The following is a 22,927-nucleotide window of genomic DNA, read 5'->3' as shown; positions in this document are numbered from 1 at the left end:
TGAAGAATAAGATTCCTTGCTAGTCAGAAATTCATGTCTCGGGTTTCGGCGTTCGAACGCCTCAGCCTAAGAGCAAAAGATGAGTTTTAGGATTCGAAATCCTGACAAAGAGACCATGCTTGGAGTATTTGTTTTCTAGTCTTTTGTTTAAAGGTCAGTCCGATGTGGGTTAGTTAGACTCGAGCCTGTTCGATCCATCTAATCAAGTCAAGTTAGAGAGCCACCTATAAATAGACGTGGTGCGCACTTGAGTAGTCACCTTTAAAATTAATTGATTCTTCCCCTTGTCTCTTCTCTTCTCCCTCAATCTTCTCTAAATCCAGCCTACCACCATTGTTCGCCAAGCTCCTTACCCTTTTGTCTGGTCGCCCCTCTCCTCCCAGAGAAACGACCCACTCTCTCCCTCTTCTCTACCTTGTGAAGCACTCGAGTTACCACACACCACCATTACTCCACATTCACCAACCCTAGCCGAGCTCCACTACATCCACCACTTGGTCACCATTTTGCCAATCGGTTCTAATAGATTTGATCCTTCATCTCGAATCTATCAAACCCCTAAATATTATTCTAATCTATCTGTTGAATACCAAGGTCCCTCTTAACCTTGAAGGTTCATAGAAGACATAACTTTCAAACCGGAGGTTGGATCGTGAATCTGAAACCATATTCAGATTCGCATCATTCATGGGAGAAGAAAAATTCCTACAGATGGCTAATCGGAGGCATACCATATCACCATGAAACAAGGTAGTTTTAGTCAGAAAAATCAACAAAGTTGCCATCATTTAAGGAAAATATGAAATCTATTTTATTGAAAGCTTGTGTTATGAGCTACTCTAAATTAGTTGGAGCCCCTAAGTTTGGAGCAAACCCATAAACATGAATGCATAATCATGGTAACAAAAGCTAACTGGTAATGTTCTGGCTCTCCAAATCAAATCATTCTCAAACACAATTAATACCCAAACCTGCCTCACTATCAAAACCAATTAAATCTTTTTTCTAACCAAACCAATCAAATATCAAGTTGATCACATGGACAAAAGTTCTTAGTTGAGAGCTTTACCTGCTTAGCCGTGATACCAACAATTTCCAAAATCTTTTCTTGTACTTCACGGTTATAAATTCTTAAACTCCCTCCACCAATCTAGTCCACCAAAAATCAAATTCAAATAGAAAAAGAAAGACAATGTTAGACACTTCAGTGGAAAAGATAGAGAAAGTGAATATTGATGCTACGCAAATAACTCAGTTTGTGCTAATGAATGATTGAGCCAATAGATTAGTTCGATTTGCACACTTATCATTCCATGATGCAAGGAGCACAGAAGCATGGATTAAAGGAACACTAACAACATACATAAACATGTGGATAAATACCCACCTACATAAGTACAAAAAAGAAAAATCACACAAGGAGGTGCAACCTAATGCATAATACAAGACAAACAGATACAAGGAATAGACAGTATCTTGTCCATACTGTCATGTGTGTCAACAGGTTGAAATTAGAATGTAACTTAATGCTCAAGAATGATCTGGAATTTACCAAATATTATTTTTCATAATTTAATTTAATTCTAGCCTTTTTAGTTTAGTTAAAGATATCATGATGGATATTTAGTGTACTGGTACAACAACACAAGGAAAATTGTACCAACAGTGATTACTATGTGCTGATGATTTGCACATGAAAGAAAGATACTGAAAAAGGATATATAAATTAAGTAATTAACATAGCATAAAACATGACACAATATATGCTGATCCATAGAACTTTTTATTTATTGTCATTTGATTCTTAAATGGTTCAGAAATTAGTACTTTTTTTAGGTTTTCAAAATGATTTCTAATGCGATCTGAGTCAGATCGGATCACACCATAGGAATATTGGGCTCGATGGATCAAGTCAAATTATCTTATCTTCTTATTTGGCCTTGTTAGAGTCTAAATAGGTCAGAGTTTATTTAATTAGTTAAGTTCAGTTCAGTAACTTCTGCGCAGTTTTGAAAAGATATTCATACGAAATTCATCAGATATCCGAATATTATGAAATCAGTTGGAGAAGATCAATGATGTCCTGCTCTAGAATTTTTATATTCAGAGCTCCCTCAGATTCGGCCTCTATCTGTAGCAGAATGAAAAACTAATCCGAGCTAAATAAGAAAAACTAATTTAGCTAAGTCATATTTATCTCTACTTTATGTTTCTACCTGATGTAAGTCCTTAAGGCAAATCCTAGTATGAGTCAATTTAGGACTAGTCTCTATATATAGGAATACAGGAATGTATGAATAGTTTTGGTTAAAAACCTATCTCTCAAGTCTCTATATTCCTCCAACCCTCTAGAGTTCTATTCTCCCTCAATTTTCTTATCTAACTTCTAAATCTCCTTCGTCTAGTTGTTCCCCTCATCCCAGAGGCCAACCCACTTCACCTTCTTCATCCATTCACCCTCACAACAACCCATTACATTTATATGCACATCTTTCACAATCTGCCATCTTAACCATGTAACCTTTATCCCTAGTTTTTATCTACCAAATCACCTCTTTTCATCAAACCACCACCATCTTCCCCTCGTTCTCATAGATTTTGACTATTTACACATCCAATTCCACCTTGGAATCAAAAGTTACGATCTTCCCTAGTTTCGTGTCGTAATTCTAAATTTGTGATTCGGATCCTTAAAACGGTTCATATCAACTTAGTATCAGAGCAAACCCTTATTGCAAATCGACTCTAGTCGGTTCGTAATAATTTCTTATTTTAGTACATCCATATAGGCCATTGAGAGTTCTCTTATCTTCCAAAAAATTAATAGTTTACTTGTATTTTGCAACCATCCTTGATTCCAAACATTTGGTTCTATAAATTACTTGATTCTGAAAGTTCAAATTATTCAGAAGAAAATACAGATAAATGCATTCAAAACATCTCAAGGAATATTTGCATTTAAGCATAAGGATTGCCTTGAAACTGTAACTATCCCCTTGAGACCCTAAAGATTTAGGGCCAATATGCAGAAAGGTGATGCATACAAATTATCATTCTGGACCTAACTGTACTAGATGTACTGGCTGAACAGCACAATTAAATACGTCAAACAGTTTTAGAAATCTAGAATAAATATAATTCACTCCTTGTCTCAATCTTAATGATTAAATATACATCTGCTTAACCATCAGTCCACTGCATATAGTCAGTATCTTGTGCATCATACCACAATCAATTTCTAATATGTCAGATTAACAAAATCTGTTACAAACATTTGATAATTTCTTGTTGTAGAAAGAATTATTCAGTCTGACCATGCTAACACAAGCAAGAGAGTATGTAAAAGTTATTTGGGTAAGTAGTATCTGTCAGAATCAAAAAAAAAAAAAAATATTGGGGTTGAGAGAGGAGGGTGCACGTGCTCTGCACGTGCAGCCCCTCCCCTCTCCCTCTCTGGCACGCGACGAGGCGTAAGGCAGAATCGCGCCTAATCCGGATCGGAGTATATTAGGATTTTTTTTATCCCTAATCTATAAATTAAAAACCCTAATCCCCTCTCTCTGCTTAACCATCTCAGCCCCCTCCCCTTCTCTCTCTTCTTCTTCTCCTCCTTCGTTTTCTTATCTTTTACTCACCGTCGGAGTCACGCCGTGGAATCGGCCTGCCGGAGCGCCGCCGGATCCAGCAGAGACCACCACGTGACTCCTTGGTAAGCCCTCTCCCACCCCTCAAGTTTAATTTCAATTTAATAAAGTAAATTAGAAATACCTAAATTGGGGATTTCGGCTTTGCCGGCAACTCTCGCCGACAGGCGGCTTCGGGTCGCAACCGCATCGTCACCGGAAGCTTCGTGCTCCAAGCCCGGTGTCGGTGATGTCTTCTACGGAGCCCTCGTGGCTCCGATCGGCGTTGGCTTCCGCGTAGGCCGTCGGTGGTGAGTTCTCCACCTCGTGAGGACAACAGAGAAAGAGTGAGAGAGAGAGAGGGAGAGGAGAGGTTGAAGGTGGTCGTGAAGGGTCGCCGGCGAGGGGTCGTCGGCGGTCACCCTCTCCCTCAGTCCTCTTCTCGCGTCGGTCGCGAGAAAGGAGAGAAGGGGTTGGCTGGGCTCGGGTTTAACCCGAGCCAACCCCTTTTTTTAATTAAGTTCGGGTTTGGGTCAGGTTTGGATTTCGAATCCACAGACCCGACCCGAAGTAGTTAGTTTTGGGATGGGCTGCAGGTTGACTCGTAGCCCAATCCATTATTTTGGTTGGGCCTTGGCCCAGCCCAATTAGCTCCTTTTCTGGAATGGGCCGGACCAGCAGTAGCCCAGCCCAATCCAATGGGTAAATTTAAACTCATTTTAGTTCTTTTTTATTTTTAAAAATATTGTTATTATTCAAATTAAAATTTTGATTATTATTTATTATTTAAGGTGGTGATTTTTAATACGTGAGCTAGAGATTTGAGATTTCAGTTGTCTTGCCTAGACTTAGGTGAGTAGGTTCACTCACATATTTATTTTATTATATTTCGTATCTTTGTTAGACCATGTAAATTTTCTGTGTGCAAATTATTTATTTCACCCTTCCGTGTAAAAATTTAATTGTTGCAATTTCTATGTGCAAATTTATTTATTTCATTCGTATGTACGAAAATTTAATTATTATATTTTCTGCGTGCATTTAATTACTATACTCAGTGCATCACCATACTTCGTGCAAATATTAAAATTTGTGAAAAGAAAAATGAGATTAGTATTGGTACAACTTAGAGAACAGTCCCGGTATAAATCGCTTGCGATTTTTCGTGGTGACTCAAGTCTATCTGGAAGTCCAGTGGAAAGTCCTAAATTAGATCACTGCGGTGACTTTCTTGGGTGACTCTGGCGGGGTTACAGAACAGTCCTAGGATGAATAAGAAAATTTCCTAGGTGACTAACTTCTCTCAACGGTTAGAGGAAAAGACAGAGTGTGTTGATCACAGGGTGATACCATCTGATGACCCTAACCGGATCAGCTATGAAGAAAAGTCACGAGCGTCATTTCGATGTGACTTCTAGTTGATGTGGATCCACAGAGTTTAGACCCATTGAGACATATGACAGTATAAATATCAAAAGATGTTAATATATTGAAAACGTGCAAAGTTACAAGTTGTGACATCTCTCTATTGTTATCATTGTTATTATTTAGAGAGCATGCCTATTGTAATTATTTATAAAATTTAATAAGGCGCATTCTCATTTTATTTATTTATTTTGCCATCATACACATAAAGAGCATTAATAAGGCTTCGTGCATCTCAAGCATATTGAGATGCATGGCCGGTCATGATTCCTATTTTGGGTCGTAACAGTATCCCTATCTAACTTAAGTATCAGATGTTTGGGCAGTCTTCTTCCTGCAAGAAGATGCAATGCTAGGCACACATTTCTCTTGTCGGGTGAAGGCGAGAGCGAATGTGAGGGCAAGCATGGCATAGTAAGTAGTGTCCCCGTCTTCTCTTTTTTCTCTCTGGGCCGGAGGTGGAGCCTCTTTTCTCAAGGCACAATTAAGCGGCACGTGTCATACCATGCCGTACCGTGCTGATAGCTATCACGGCAATCCATGGGGAATACCGATTCAGATATATACACAAACACACACACACGCATGTACTATTTGGATACGGACATGAATTCGAATAGAAAAATCTCAACCAATGTCAAACAAAACTCAAATATGAAACGGGATCGGGTTGGATTAAATCAGACCCAGTTTCACTCCTAACCTCAACACATCTTGCAGTGGGTACAACAGCAACAGCAAATCTTGTAAGAGGTTAAAAAATGAAGCAAGTAAATTAGCAAATCAATCAAAAGTTCTATTGGTATCACTTGGTTGAACAATTAAGACTCTCAGCTCATCCCATGTAGCATATGCTAGTGCCAGTGCAAATCATAGAAAATGTTCCAGTATTAGATTAAGGCTCAACAAATATTGCCCCCACCAAGGACAATGCATTGATAGGAGCTTCTAGTAATGCACTCCTACAAGTTTGCAGAGAAACATACTTGAATAAACAAAAGAAATGGATAGTACCTCAACTCCATTGTAGACCATGTCATAAGCAAGAGCACGAGCAGAAGATAGGTCATTCATGTCTTCAGGATTTGGTGCAGTAAAAGGGTGATGAAGGGCCTGTACAAACAAAGTTAACAGGTAACCGCTTTACTAGGCAGTCAGTTGCAAGAAATAATGGCTTTAAAAATTGCTGATCTGTAATAGCTAAATCAAGTAGACTGAATCAACCAAACTGCCAAAAGTCTGTTCAATGCTGAAATGTAGGATTGGACAATAAAAAGGTTTTCATCGCCCAAATTCTTTTCGGATCGATAAATTGGCTGCATAGGCTCAGGTGAATTGTCCCCATAAGTTATATCAAATAATCATACCTTCTACTAATTTTGTGTACTCTAACCTTCTTCTGGTCTTAACATGAAAAACTTGGAATCTATACAAGACATTTATACTTCAGATCAAATAAGAAATTTGACATATTTCCACAAATAGTAGAAAAATATATATAATAGAGACAGAAAGCACAGAGCACTAGTAACTCTTATTCTCAAAATGGAGCAAGATGCATGAAATTTAAAACAAGTACTTGATATCTAGTCAGTAGTCAAGCACAAAACACGGCGAACCATACAAATATGATTACCTATTTAATGCAACATCATTAAAATTGAGCAGTATCAGGGAGAGATCTTAGAAAAGGCAGCCAGAAAAGTGCCTGCTAGTAAATGTCAAAGTTCCTTGGCCAAAAACACTTAAATGAGCTTATGAATCAGATATAATATGAGAACGTTCAACTTTATATGCAGCACAAATCAATCCTTGAACATCTGAAACATATATAAAGAAAACTGACCTCATATCTCTGCTCTGCATCATTCCATTCAAACAGTGGGAAATCAGTCACCCAAAGTATTGAATGTGATAACTAGCAAGACCATAAGGTAAATATCAAAGATGAGAATGCATAGTTAAATAACAAAATTGCTGACTTAGAGATGTTATTCAAAAATGAAAACTGAGACTAATAAAATGGTAGCATCAGAAGAATAAAGCTATAAACAAAAAGATAGAATTTATTTTCCCCAGTAAAGCTACTGCTAACATAGAACATTTAGGAATTTGTGTTACATTTCTCAAGATGTATAATCATTTGGGTGTTTGGCATCTTCATGTTGGCTGTTTAATGTGTTCTTGATTAAGCAAAAGCATCAATCGCTGTGCTATGCCACCATTGGCATAGCATGCCCCTACGTACTACTAGCATGCATTTATCATAATTTTAATAAAAAAAAAGAATATTTAAATATGTTTTTGGGTCTTCGACACATCAATCTTTGGTTTTCGGTTTAAATATAGGTATTAAAACCTACATTATAGTCTTTTATCTTTAGATTATTTTTGTAAGTGACCTATTTTATTAAATATATAACGATAGTCAAATATAAATATTATTCAATACATAATATGACTAAATACATTGATTATTATACTAATGATTAAACACCCCAAAATATAATTGAACACATAATATTAATTAATAATAGTTAAATAATTATAAATTAATATCTAGTTGAGCGTAGAATGATAGAGAGGATCAAATATTTTATTTGCTGGCACAATAATAATAAGAGAATGTTATATTACCTTAAATATTATTGAAATGTTGATAATCTTAAGTCATATTGATAATGATGACTTTATTTGTTGACACAAAAATAACACTAACGTTGTTTGACGTGATTAATGGAAATAAGAAATAGTTAAAAAAAATTAGCTCCATATCAACACGCACTCATGCCGGACCAGCACAACACGGTTTGGCACAAGGGTGTGCGTGCCAATTGCCATGTCACTACTAGCATGGCATGTGCCGGTCGGCACAAGGGGTGTCGATTAACACTACCATTCTTAAGCAAAAGAAAATGTGACAATGTTAAGGTAAATGCAATACTATTGGCAAGCTAATATTGATAACCCACTAACATATGGCTTAAACGAAGCATTTTATGCCAATTGGATAAACTATCATTGTTTACTCAAAAAAATTTGAAATATTAACCAAATTATGTTCTACAAATATTTACACATAATTTTCATCCAATTTCTCCCTTGCACTGACAAAATAAGATTTCAATTCTTAATCGTGTTTTTCTTCAATTCACCTCAACTGAAAGATGATGAATTGATGACATTTTAACGGATCTTTCCTATTTCTTACAAATGGTGAAGTACCTACATTTATTTTTTGCTTTATACACCAAAGAATTAAATAGGCAATAGACAGAAAGATAATAGTGGAAATGATCCGAGAGATTGAGTCAGGCATTAGCATCCAAAATTATCTTAACAAAATCATAGGGGCTATAGATCAACAAAAATCTTGTAGTGGAATTCAGGCGTTTACTGTTTACAATATCTGATGCAAGGTCTACCAAATATACCAGTTGCAATGTCAAACTTGTTCATGCATAAAATCATTGGAGTCCAAAGAGAATAATCCTGCCCAAGAGTTATCTATCCCTTTTACACCAACTTCGGAATAATGCAAGCTATATGTGGACGAGATTATAACATCCAAATGTCAGTCGAAAAGTGTGAAAATCACATAATCCTTTTTATCTGATATGGACATTCCCCATTATAAGTCTACCTCGTGAGCCTTAAGACAGACAAAAGTCCACATTACGAACAAATAAGTGAAAGCATTCAAAACAAACTCACAAAATTAAGTGCATAAAGTTCAACAACATATACAACACAAAGCAAATTAATTCAATGAAGTCATGCTCAAGGTAAGAATGAATCTTAAAGAAGAATAACAGCATTACGAAACATAAGTGAACAGCCAATCTAAATTCATAATTAGGTCCCTGGATTAGTCAATCCTTCAAATCAATTTTTTGTTTATCACAGGTTTTCTCCGTGATGACTTAAGGACCATGAATAACAATAGAAAGTCCTCCTAAATAAAATATTTCTAGTCTCTAGAATTGTATATATATTGTCATGGACTTCAAAGGTTCAAAAAAACTTACATGATTTATCAACCCAAGTTCATGGGCAGTAAATAATCTGAGTCTGTCAAGAGTCTTGTTAACAGTTGCATGGTGACCAAGGGCAAACAAGATAAGATCACCTGCCTTTGCACCAAGAGCATTCAGCAGATGTTTCCTTTTTCCAGGTTCCAGACTAGATACCAATGAAGGAATACCTTCAAGTTCCCCTATGTTCTCCAGCAAAGGAAATGAGCAAATAATTGCATCCATATGTGATGAATAAAGAAATGATGATTGAGTAGAGAATTTGATAGGTAGCTTACCAATTTCCAGAACCTTGAGAAAAGGCAAACCCTTCGCTCCAGCTTTAATTGCCTCATTATAGATATCACCTTTCTTAAGAGCAGTATTGGAAAACTTTTGGGCACCTGAAGGCACACATAAGGCTTTTATGATCCCTCCATTTCCTAATGAATCTGCAAAAACCTTGAAGCTACATCCCAGAAATATATCACTGACCTGTAATTACAGAACAATAAAATGCACTCATTAACACAGAACTAGCAGTGAAGACAGAAATATATCAGTGCTGATCGATCAACGCAGATAGTTAACAAATTGAACAAAATAAGCACATTTAACATCTTTCTGTGTTTAACCAACCTAATTAATTTTTTGAGGCCTGAGGCTCTGGGATAGAGAAACTAACCACATAAAAGTTTGCTATACAAGGATTTCCTTGCTGTTGGCATGCACCATGCTGACATGTTGATGACACGGCACATATCGCCGCACACCTCATGCCAATGCACCATACCGACACATAGTATCGACACTAAGAAAGTGCCAAATCAATGGGTGAGAGTAATATAGAGTGATGGAGGGAAAGAAAGGAAGAGACAGAACACTTCCGGATTACTAGATCGTCGCAGTCAAACCATCATCGGAGCGGCACTGCAAAATCGTAGCTGTCTACACTCTGCTTATGGGGAAGAGAAGGGCAAGGTTTAAAACATTCTTTATATTCCTTAGCAGATATAACGTAAGTAAAAGATCCGCTAGAAATCATTCCAGATCTAACTTAAGTGAAAGATCCTCTATGAATGGTTCCAAATATCTAACTCTTAGAAAAAAGGAAAAAAAGAAAATAATCCACTTCATTTGTTCTTCTTCGTCAGTGATTTGACTACTCAAACCTAGCAACCAAAACTCTTCTCTTTGCTACGCATGATTCTATCTCTGACACCCCTATGTCACCCCAAATAGCTACCTCAACCCTCTTCCACCTCCAAATAACTTCTGCATCACCGGAGATTGATGCTTGGAGAAGGAAGGGAAGGTGCTGCGGGCACCACCATACCACATGCCGGCACTTCACTGGCACGGAATGTGCTGGCCAAGAAGCCCACCTGTCACATGACAATCCTCGACACTATGCACCCTCTCAGACAGGTGAATAAGTTAAAATTATCAGCAAAGCATACTTACACAAGACTAACAAGCTAATAGAGAACTAGATTAACTGCATCATAATCCACAAGCAAAATAATCACAGATGTGCAGAACAAAGAAAACAAAAAAGTGCTTATCTTTGTTGTGTATAAATAAAGTTTTGTACAATGCCAAGTTTTCTAATGTATTTGGCATCGTATGAAGAGTTGATTTCTTCCAAAAATTATTGATGTAATGACCAAACACTACACTTGGATCATCTTGGTGCAAATGCTGCATGTTTCTTCTAAACAACTAATTTAACAAGGAAACAGAAACAAGACAGCCAACAAATTAAGTTTCTTCTAAGTGCACATGCATATCCACAAAAGACACTCACATCTTTCAATTCCAACTCAAACCGAAGATCTGGTCTATCTGTTCCATAACGAACCATTGCTTCAGCATACGTGAGTCTTGGAAATGGGTTAGGAAGCTGGACGCCTAGAATCTCTTGAAACACCTGATACAAGACAGTTCATTTATCAGAATCAGCTGAAATATACTCAAATGACTAAAAATTGCAATTGTCTAGAACCCATCAAGATGAACATATCAACAGCATATCATGTAAAACAGGAACAAATAGTTGGTCATCATCTACATTCTTCTTTCTGAAATTTATTATCACAATAAAATATTTGCAGGTGCACCATTTTCATTTAATATCTATCAAGGGGAATGGGATGATTGGAAATAAAAAATAATCAAAGCCTAGAAAAAGCTAGGTCCACTAACTCTTGGTTGTATGCTTATTAAACATGTCAAATGGTAAGCATGTGGGATTTCCTTCCATAAAGCCATAATGGGGTTTAGGTATAAAAGCCCCATGATATGTGCACTTAGCTTCCGCCAATCTTCATAGTCATACCTAATAAATAAAGATTTATTTTTTACATATATAATTGACAAACTGTTTATTCGCATATCTAATCCTCAAAATTGGAAGTTACATATAAGCTCTTCCATATAGACATTATAGACATTATCATCTGCTCGTAATTTTAAACACTAAAGAGCATATAAGCAGGTTCCAGACTTCTGCATTGAACTACCGAAGTAGCAGAGTTTTGGAGGGGGTCTATGCATATGTAGCATTCTAAAAAGTAGACATGCAGATAAGAAATTTCAAGGGTATGCACAGAAAACCATTTAAGCATAAGATTCATGTTCTTTTTTCAATTAATAAAATCCAAGTTCATTTATATGTAGCAACCAATGGTCTCCATAAAAAATGTCCATCAAATGAAAAACAACATACATGTCTCACTAAGTCTTCATTGAGTTCCAGCATATCTTCCAATGGTGTAAAAGCTAATTCCATATCTAATTGTGTGAACTCAGGTTGCCTATCAGCTCTCAAATCTTCATCCCGAAAGCACCTGTGGTATACAAAAAAAATATCAAATTGACATGAAAAAGAAAAATGATGATATGACACCATTATATCTCTATCCAGTGTAGAAATGGCTAGATAAACATCCAGATCGAAATTTATTCCTCGAAGATAATAATGCCCAAGCATCCAATCATTAAAATTTCCAGTCAAAGCATGCTAAATGAAACATATATGAAAGAACCTTACCTTGCAATTTGATAATATTTCTCAAATCCAGAGACCATCAGCATTTGCTTGAACAATTGAGGGCTTTGAGGCAAAGCATAAAATGTCCCTGCCTTCAAAAACAAAACCGAAGATAATCAAGAGACTATGCAAGCTATAGAAGAAAGAAGCTTACATATCTTCAGTAAAGAGCTGTTAACGGTACAATATCTAGCTGAAGTAACTTCATATAAGAAATAATGTTTGTGAGAAAACTATTGCAGAATGAGAGTCAAGTTAGATTATTGAGTGATGATATTGGTCCTTATGAGGAGAATCAAAGACAAGTACCAAGACTTATAGTGCAGCATGAGTTAGCAAGAGCTCCCTTTTTAAGGCGTATTTGGTTGAAAAGTGGGAAAAAAAACCTCAACTTCTGAAGAGAGTTTCTAGAGAAATTACTTTCTATTAAATTTTTATTACTTCTTAGTGTTTTGTGGAAATTGAAAATGTGTGGCAGGACGTAGTCATGAATAATTATTGTCACATGCACTATAAATGTGGTTGATAAGTATCGCATTCTCTCATTTGGAGGGAGACGATTGGGGCAAAATAAGAAAGCTATGAGGTTAATGGTAAAGTGGGGGAACCCACTTTCTAATAACTTTCTCCTATTATGAGGATGAGGTGGAGCAGTTTAAAGAGCATGTAGCCAGTCCTTAAGGGGCATGCAGCCAACCTTTAGACCTGTTGTACCTTTTCCATATGCAAGGAAGGCAAAGAAAGGAGAGTAATCAGATTTTCATTGAGGTGTCCATACAATTTGTATCCCAATGGGCATGCTGCCAGTCCTTACCCTTATTTTTTACCAATCATGTCTTCTCTTACAGTGTTTTGAAAAGCGACAAAGGCAGCAGCCTTGGGGGGAGCAAAGCACTGGTCACCCCTCAAAGGGAGTAGGGAGGTGGTTAGGCCAACAAGGCAGCCTTGGCGGGCTGACAGCCCACTTTGGAGGACTATTGGTGGCCAACTTCCTTCTTCTCCTCCTCTTCTTCTTATTCTCCTCCTCCTCTTCTTCTTTTTCTCCTTTTCTTTATCTTTCTCGTACTAGAAACCACCATTTCCATTATTTTCTTTGGAAACCACCACTGCCTTCATTTTTATTACAATCCAACCACATGGATTAAGTTAGTCGAATCGGTTGCGTCGAGTCAAGTCAAATTGAGTCAGTTAGTTAATTATCTTATTATTTGAAATTTTAAATAAAGCGAATCATCTTATGTGGATCCGATCCGCTAGAGCTTTTACTTCTATAAATAGAAGTGGATATATGTTTATCATTAAATGAATCTCAGTTTAGCTAAATATTTTTTATCATTTTTATCTTTTAATATAGCCATTAGATCGTCTTTATCTTCGTAGGAGTAGATCGTAGCCGTCGAACCTCTAAAGCCGTCCATCACCACTCTTAGTCGTCCGCCGCCCTCCAATAACTACCGCAACGTCGAATTCATGTGAAACCATAACCATTGGAACACTAACTCGTTAGGCTACCACCTTATAAATTTTCATAATTTCCTTCATCCAAATCGATCCAGATCTAATTCGTAACAATTTTAGTTTCTCTCTCACATTAGTGACCACCACTTCTATTATTTTATTTGCGAACCATCGCTTCACCTCCTCACTAGCTGACATGCACCCACTATTATTAATTTATTTTAGATGCATTAATAAAATACATACGCATATATATGTATGTATGTATAACATATATACATAGATATATATACATATTTTTGAATTGTGATCTTTTATTGTTATGGTTATAAATTATTAAAATTTTGCATATGCTATATTAGTATTATTTCATATCATATATAATTATTTATATATTAAAAATGTAACATCGCCTTAGCACCCACCTTCTACCTTGGCGCTATGCAACAAGATGACCAACCGTAACCTGCAATCATCTTTCAAAACATTGATAGAAATTGTACTTGGTCTATTAATATAAGTTGACACTTGGCCCCATGTAGTTGGCATATTCAATCCATGGGATGAACCTCTCAAGCAATAGCATATTCCTATGTAAATCTTGTCTTCTAGTGTTCGCACTGGTGAGAGCCTCGTGTAGTACACACATTTATTTTCTTATTTCATTGTGCTTTGCTTTCATTTTCATTTTTTACTTGTTATTGTTCCGACTCTGATTATCCCATTTAACATCTTCAATCCAGCTTTATTGATTAATTAGCATTTTCAAAAAAGAAAAGAATTCTCAAGTCTCAACCTTATGTTTCTTTAAATCATTGAATTTTGTTGCTACTCAATTTCATTCCCACACGCCCACACAGTAAAATAAGACATATATTTATCCTAGAAAGAATAGTGAATCAACATCCACAAATAAGCATGTAAGAATCTTCAACCATAGCCACATGCCCACATAGGGTCAAGAAAAAAGTACCTATAAATCTATAACAGCATTGACATGAGATCCATGGTGCAAAATTAGACCACCGAGTTATAGCTAAACTTGTAAAAAGTCTTAAACTCGGACTATCTACTTTTAGTAGCCATACATATTGTGCTTGGCCAGTATATGAATACTTACATGCCTATGAAACAAATTTTCTTCACACCCATACTCCCATAGTTATGAGCAAATATACTGATTTTCTCTTTTGACTCCAAAACCCATATTTAATTTTTGCAATGCTAATTTCTGTAATAATTCACCCTTTCCATACTAACTAAGTCACTTTTTGCCAGTAAACTGCCAACAAATAAAAAACAAAATCATATTCTGGAATTAAGCAATATGATAAACATGATGAGACAACAATGAATGCCCCAGACATGTGAATAAGTATATGACTTTATGTATATATACAGAAGATTGATTACCTGAACTCTTGATGGCACAAGATAGTCTCGAGCACCTTCTGGTGTAGACTTAGATAATATTGGAGTCTCAATCTACCTTATGGTGCATAATAAATTCTGATCAAATTCAAGAAACAGTAGATACATAGAAAATAAACATGAGGAACATAAACAAGAAAACATGAACGAGACAGCATAATAGCTAGCCACTCAATGACAACTATGTGGTCCATCGCAGAGGACCAGAAATTAAATCAAAGCTCAACAAGTGATTGGCATATTGACAAACAATAACTCAGTAAAGTCATGCCAAACGACATGGACAACAATCTTGTGATGGGTGTGCCAACTGCATGGGATTTCACGTACTATATCAATGTTTTATCATCATCAATATGATGATGGGTGGTCTTCAACCATGATCAGACAGTAGCTAAACAACAGAATTAAAAAATAAGTCTTGGATATGATTTTAAATAGAACAGAAATCAGATATTTTTCCTTACTTCTTAGAGGTTATTAAAGTATTGAATTTGTCATTTATTAGAGTGAAAAAAATACATGTAATTATTGAACCAGAAATGACATCCTATTGAAGGGCAACAAAGATCCACAAAGATGGATCTGATACTCATGATATCCACAAAGATGCATCTGACACCCGTGCATTTCTAGGACAAGCTTCTGTATCAAATGGATATATAATCTAAAATGCAACATATTACAACACCTACTCAGTTTATTTCCTAGCATAGGAAACTCAGGAGAACAAGACCATGGAACATAGATGTTAGATGGATTAAGAAAGTCATACCTCCACAAAATCATGATTATCCTCTAAGTAACGCCGAATGAGCTTAACCACCCTATGACGCAACCTCAAGTTTGATTGCATCTGAGCTCGCCGTAAATCGAGTACTCGAAATCTAGAACATTTTGACAAGTCTTAATTTTGAAAACCCTGATAGATGGTACATTGCTTAAGTAATAGGCTAAAATGAAATCCAATAAACTCAGCAAAAGCAACCAACTTCGACACAACATATGAAGAATGCAACAATTGTGGAAGCTTTTATGTATTAAAAATTGGAAATTGACATCTAGTTGTAGCGCTAAACTTTTCAAAAGATCCATTTCAAGTCATAAACCAGAGGATCATGTCTAATTATCAAAAGTGCAAAACAATGATGAGGCAATCAATTCTAATTGCGCATGATTTGAAGTGCTACAATTGAAATTTAAAAAGTATGTGCATAAACAATAGATAACTCTTTAGCTGAGACGCATATGCTTTCAATTTGATTGAGTGTAACTAAGAGATCTAACATCAAAAAGTCTGGACTGTAAGGGGAGTTCCGCAAATTTTACTTAGTTTTCAGATCGGAATGTCACAAGAAGTTTTCACATCTGACATAGGTTGCCTCATGTACCCGTCTAAAGTTAGGAAGGTTTCTTTTCTTAGGGTTACTCAAAGTTGTCACTTGTCAGAAGTTATTACCATTCCATGTAGAAATTATTGAACTAACCAAATCAACTAAAATGCACTTCCTGAAGAGCCACCCATCAATCATCCGTGTTTTGGAGAATTCCTTCAGCATTGCTTTCTCCAATATGCAGCAAATTCAAGATTTCATCTTACTTCGTATCCTTAACAAATAATACATCGGAAGTAACTTTTCGCTCTCTATTCAGTGTTATATTGCTGAAGGACCTTTAGTTTTAGTTTTAATGGTTATCCGACTTCTGTGCAAGTATATGGTAAAAATTAACATATGCTTTATTCTTGAGTTAAGCTAGACTTTCATTGAACATATATCATCCACTAGTTTTATAATAGAGGTCTAAAAATTAACACTTTGTAAGTTCAAAAGGATGCATAGACAAGCTTCACACGTTTTGCAGCAGAACATTTAAAAACTACAATTATATGTTTCAACTCTTTTAGCTTCCAAAAGATTTCGCATCAGAAATGTGTATACTGTAATCTGAGCAATAGAGAAAACAGAACAACCCACCCCTAACTGTCATGTTACAGTACATAGATACATACAAAATTACAAATGGGCATTGATTTTGATTAAATAAAGTAAGAATTGTGATTAAAAGTGATTAAATTAAATTTGATGCTAAAAGAACAATTCTTATGCAAAAAATGTAAAACATAAATGTCACCTTAGACGTATCTCTTCTGTAACGACGTCTTTTACATCATCAGCAGTTGTAACAGGAAAAGGCAACGGACGATTTACAGAACTCAATACTACAACATGCTCTGCAGCAACCTAGAATTGCATCAATAGAACAAAGTTGTAGTTAGGGGGTGAGGACTAATTGATTTTCCTGACTGACAAAACCAAGACTTTTCCTACATCTTATGAAACTGTCAGTGATATTTGTTTCCAAAAGTTCAGTAAATCTTTTCATACTGAATTACACATGGATTGGAGTATCGGTCGATCCCGATTCATATCGCCGAAACAGAAGGCCAATACAGCTGACATGATCAATGCATATCAATTTTTCAAGAATCCGATTCTGATCCCAAAAACGATACTTAGAATCTTGGAATTACATGTTAACAAGGAGGGTCCCTCAGATAATTTTTTGTACTTCTAGATTTATAGACTCAACAGCAACGTCTCCTGAAGCCCAGCAAGGAAACCAATCACCTGCCTATTTAGTACTAAAGCTATTAAAAGATAGAACATCAATTTCCTGTTACCTACTATAGGAGTACCTACTTTTCTCTTCAAAATAGACATTTGACTAAGAACTTAGTCAAATGAACATTATCGCAACAGCCTGCAAATATGCAATGTTCATTAATATTCTACATTTTCAACCTTAATCGAGCAAAAGTGACTTATTTAATTGAGAAAATTTAGTGAGCCCAACCAAAGCAAGCTCAGAGCCGTGCTGCACTCATTTTGGTTCAGGGGATCACCAAATTTTGAACTTTTATGGCTTTCCAGCCCAAATCAGTACAAAACAGCAAGTTTTCTTCTTTTTAGAACGACGCCCAAAATGCAACTTTATTCCAAAAACAATCAATATTGTCAAACCCACATAAAACTACTAAAATGTGTGGCGGTGATTCCATACCTCCACAGCCCCAGTCTTCATCTTCACATTCAAAGATTCGCCTGGCCGAGACCTGACAACCCCCTCCACAGCGACCACATACTCCAACCTCAGCTTATTCACAACAGAATACGCATCCGGGAATTCATCCGGCAGCGTAGTTATCTACTCAAAAGCAAAAGCATAAATAAAACAATCAATCAGCTCCAATTTCACCATCTAACCACTGCTACCAACCAACCCTCACCTGCACAATCCCAGACTGATCCCGGAGGTTGAGGAAGGTGAGGCCGCCATGAACCCTATGTAGAGCGACCCAGCCGCAGAGCCGAACACGTCTACCGACGTCCTCGACCCCCAAATCTCCGCAGAAGGCGGTTCTCGAGATCCATCTCAGGGGAGACTTCGAATTTCCGGGTACCGGTACCGGATTGTTGGGAGCTAGGGTTTCGAGAGGAGGGGGAGGAGGAGAAGGAGAAGGAGACGACGAGATCGAAGGAGAAGAAGAGGAGGCGGTGAAGAGATGATTGCGTTTGGAACATCTTGGAATGGACTTGGGAGAGAAGCGAGCGAGACGAGAAAGGCGAGGAGAGAGGAAGAGGGGAGAGGCGCGAAGGAGCGAAGACATCGGCCTTTCGAAGTGGATAGCTCGGTACACTCGGTAGTCGGAAGCGACAGAGTGGTAGCGTCTCGTTCCGCAGACGTTTATAAGGGCACATGACTCAGTCACGTGCAATGCACGAGGCTTGGCATGTCAAAGATTGACTTTTTATTTAATAATATTTTAATATAAAAATATTATTTTGATACTAGAGAAGCTGAATGTTTCAACGTCTTTATACACGTTGAATATTTTAATGTCTTTTGACGACTAAAATATACTGGCTGAAGTAAATGCTCGCTCTCTCTTCCCCACTCTCTATCCCAACCCTAACCTAGAAGAAAACTAAACTTAGTAAATTCTTTTGATAGGTTACGGAATGATTCCTTCGAGATTTAAATTTATGGCACAAAGCAGTCCACGCAATCGAGAAAAAATATTCTCTAAATATTCTCCCATAGTTAAAAATTTACGAAACTAAATGAGATCGATATGTAACTCCCTGATCTACGTTTTTTATATTTACGCCCTTCGCAAATTCGTACTGCAACTGGAACAAAAACACGATATACTATAGATGATGGTGGTGGTGATGGGTGGAGTGAATGTTAGGGTTATGAATGATAATAAAAATGAGGGTGGATGGTTGATGTTGTTTAAAGGATAAAGACGATGGCGAAGAAGTGGTCGAGATCCCAAAGAAGAGGGAAGACTTGACAAACGAGGGAGATTAGAAGTTAGAAGAGACCTTGCAAATGATAGAAGTGGTAAGTTGGTGAAGAGGGAGGAGAAAGATTAGGGTAGAGAGAAGATAGAGAGGCAAGAAATTAATTGTCTAATAGTATAATAATTTTAGCTACCATCCACGCCTTTATAGAGATTAGCCAACAAACAAAAATAATAATTATTAACCCTAATTCTAGTGGACTCCTGCCGACCACGTTCGAACAAGCATTTCACATTCTCTATTTTTATGAACATGATACAGCCGTTCACAAAGGTGTTCAAACACGCCCCCAACTGCGTTCGAACACGATCTATAGAAAATTTATTTTAATGAAAACAAATAACCAATGCAATAAGAAAAGATTCTAACTAAGTGTATTAACGCTTCCCCCACCTTCTTCTCAAGGTGAAAAATTGGGAAAACACTCAAAATATCTGTCTCCAACTCCCATGTCATCTCATCGGATGGCTTGCTAAGTCACTCGACTGGAATCTCCATCTCTAATTTGGTACCATGACGTCATCGGCGCTTAGCAAGTACATGAACTGGCTCTACGATCTTTGTCTCCTACAATAGCTTTGGTAAAATTGATCCAACGACCTCATGATCCAAACAATATGCAACCGGACCAATACGCTCTAACACCTGAAACGGATCGAAGTAGTGATGTGCTAACTTTTGGTTTCGCATCGAATGCAAGGTCACCTGTCGATACGGTTGCACGCTCACTATAACAACCTATCCTTAAAAAAATAAAAAATATAAAATATAAAATTAATTAATTAATTAATTAAATTTTGTTATGGGCACGACGTGGCCGACCTCGTGCCCATGCAACTAGGCGCAGCATGGGGGTGCCACGCACCCCTTAGCATTGCCGTAGCCGGGATGGTTGCGGCCAGCTAGCCGCGGTGGACCTAGCGCCGCCGTAGACGCCACCAACCCCCACCGCCTCTCTCTCTCTCTCTTTTTTGATCTCTCTCTATCTCTTTCCCCCTACCAACGTCGGCCTGCAGTCGTCGCCGTCGCCACTTCCACTAACGCGATGGGCCTTCTCCTTTCTCCCTCTCTCTCTCTCTCTCTCGCTCGCTCGCTTGCACCCTTGGGCTCAAGCTCACTGGAGCCGAGCCGCTGGCGAGAGGCCGATCGTGGGCTAGCCACTAGCGGCTGGTGCTCTTCCCACCAGCGCCAAGTCCTCTGCCTCCCTTCCTTTCTTCCTCTCCTCTTCTTACTTCTTTCTTCTTTATTCTTTTTCTTTCTTCTTTTTCTTTCTTCCTTCTTCTTCCTGCTTCTTCCATTTTTCTTCTCTCTTAGCTTCTTCTTCTGCTTCTGCAATAGTGTTGGGCTCAGCCCAGCAGGCCAGCACTGGTGACATTGTTTTTATTATCTACTTTATTTTATGTTTGTTCATTTATTTAATTAGGTATTACTTTCTTATTTAATGCAGATAAATTATTTAGACATTAATTATGTTCATAATAATATATATATATATTCAACATTATGACTATTAATATTAATTAGTATAATTAATAATTAATTAGGTTATAACTATTGCGCATAAATATAGGTAATACTTATATTTATTTATTTATATTAGATTTATGCATTCTAAGTAATTTTAACAACTTATTGTATACTATTGTGTGTAGAATAAGATACTTAGTCTTGTTAATTAATTAATTAATTTATTTATTATTTTGCATAATTAAGTAAATACTATATATAATTTCTGATTAATCAAAATAGACTAAGAATTATAAATTTATTATAAAATAGATCTTATCTATATTTATATCTTATTTATAATTATTTAGCTTTTACTTTATAATTATATATTTAAAATATTATAAATAAAAGAAACAAATCTTTCTCCTTATGTTATAACTAGCATTTTATGATAATAATATAATTATAGTATTTTAACCGTATCTATAATATAGATTTAGTTATGTAATCAAAAATAAAAGAGAAGTGATTCTAAACCTAATAAACAGTTATATTTACTTGAATTAATTCTAATTAGATAAACGACTAACTTCATGGTACTTAAGTATTTTCAGACCCCGAACCTCCTTATGTGAGACCCCGTTGACCTTGACGATGAGTTGATATTTGACTGACGGACGTAAGAGATATATGGTTCGTGTCTTCTGATCAGACTATGAGTAGTCTTATCCTATATACACCTTTCTCAATTTGACTGACGGACGTGCACGCCTCTAGCATGATTATATGACTTTATATAGAGATGATTATAGTTGAGCATATTTTTATCATGCATATAATTAGGTTGATCTTAGATATGAGTATGATGATGATAAATAGAGATGATGAGAGATTATTATACTATTATAATTTTATGTCTAATTGATCTGTAGTATGAGTATGCATATAATAGATTAGCATGGGTATGCATGTGTTGACTATATGGTTGGAGACTATATTGTATTATTTTTCTCTTGATTCATGTTCCACCTAAATTCATGTTATGCATTGACTTGTTATTGTACTAGATATATGCATATGATCTGTCATTTAGAAGAAAAGCATAAAATGTGATTGATAGGATAGTTGATAAAAAACATGAGGATATCTAAGTAGGTGTGAGGGTTAGGACGCGCTTGGTGGATGATTGATCACTTGACATAGTCGCGATTTTGTTGGCCTTACGTCCAAAGTCGTTAGTATGTGTATGCAGCAGACATTCGGACACATGCCGTTCGCTAAAGCATATGTGGCGAGTTATCCTCACGAAGTTTCTATCAGCTAGAAGGGTGCCCGGTCTGGATGGATGTTGATACCCTAGCGGGTGGCAGGATATGGTTATATTTAAGATACTCCTTGTGAGTAGCAAAGTATGCTCTGAGCCTTCGGGCATGATATTGGGACCGGGTACTAGGTGTTGACTATGTATAGTGATCTAGTATGATGATGACATATAGAGGTGACATTGATGATTGAGATGTTGAGAAATGCATATGATTTTATTATCGTCGAATTACCTGATTATCGAATGGTCAATATACATCATATATGGTTGCATTTGATATCATAACATGGTCGTAGTCGGTATGTATCATGTGTCATATTTGAGAGAGACTTATGATGATAGTATAACATGAAGATTTATTTATTCATTGTCGAGGATTATATACTTTTATTAGTTATGACATATTATTTACTTTTCATTTATGTATTATTGAGGACACATTCATATACTCATTCATGACATGATGCTCTTTTCGATTTATATTATGTAGTATATGATTTACTTTCTGTTTGACATCACTAATTTGGGGTAAGGTTTATTCAGTGAGCCTTTTGCTCATGACTCTCTTTATTCTTTTTTCTAACCCTCTCAGATATGTGGTATGTGATAGCGACTTGAGATATCTCGAAAATATATTTTAGATTGATGAGGTGAGCTATATGTGCGAGATGGTATAAAGGATAGTTTGTATAGAAATTGAGTTGTATGGTTGTTTGTTATATTTGTACTTTATTATATTAGATGATGATTTGTATAGTACATGTCAGATTATAGTACACTCG

General features: G+C 36.5%; 1 protein-coding gene across 1 annotated transcript in view; it reads right to left on the bottom strand.

The window, feature by feature from the left end:
* Positions 1–18,719, bottom strand: part of LOC140787174 (aspartate--tRNA ligase, chloroplastic/mitochondrial) — a 29,547-nt gene extending 10,828 nt beyond the window's left edge. Inside the window, exons 1-13 of the mRNA XM_073135960.1 lie at positions 18,292–18,719; positions 18,066–18,209; positions 17,136–17,245; positions 15,778–15,889; positions 14,985–15,056; positions 12,114–12,205; positions 11,790–11,910; positions 10,869–10,991; positions 9,361–9,556; positions 9,077–9,264; positions 6,895–6,966; positions 6,063–6,161; positions 1,070–1,150 (exon numbers count right to left, since the gene is read on the bottom strand). Coding sequence (XP_072992061.1) covers positions 1,070–1,150; positions 6,063–6,161; positions 6,895–6,966; positions 9,077–9,264; positions 9,361–9,556; positions 10,869–10,991; positions 11,790–11,910; positions 12,114–12,205; positions 14,985–15,056; positions 15,778–15,889; positions 17,136–17,245; positions 18,066–18,209; positions 18,292–18,672 — 1,791 coding nt within the window. The 5' untranslated portion in view covers positions 18,673–18,719. The remainder of the gene's footprint in view (positions 1–1,069; positions 1,151–6,062; positions 6,162–6,894; positions 6,967–9,076; positions 9,265–9,360; positions 9,557–10,868; positions 10,992–11,789; positions 11,911–12,113; positions 12,206–14,984; positions 15,057–15,777; positions 15,890–17,135; positions 17,246–18,065; positions 18,210–18,291) is intronic.
* Positions 18,720–22,927: the final 4,208 nt, after the last annotated feature.

This window comes from Typha latifolia, chromosome 4 (assembly GCF_019914945.1).
Source record: "Typha latifolia isolate L0001 chromosome 4, TyphaL0001v2, whole genome shotgun sequence".
NCBI lineage: Eukaryota > Viridiplantae > Streptophyta > Magnoliopsida > Poales > Typhaceae > Typha > Typha latifolia.
The sequence above is the reverse complement of the archived record's forward strand: the minus strand, read 5'-3'. Positions and strand labels throughout refer to the sequence as shown.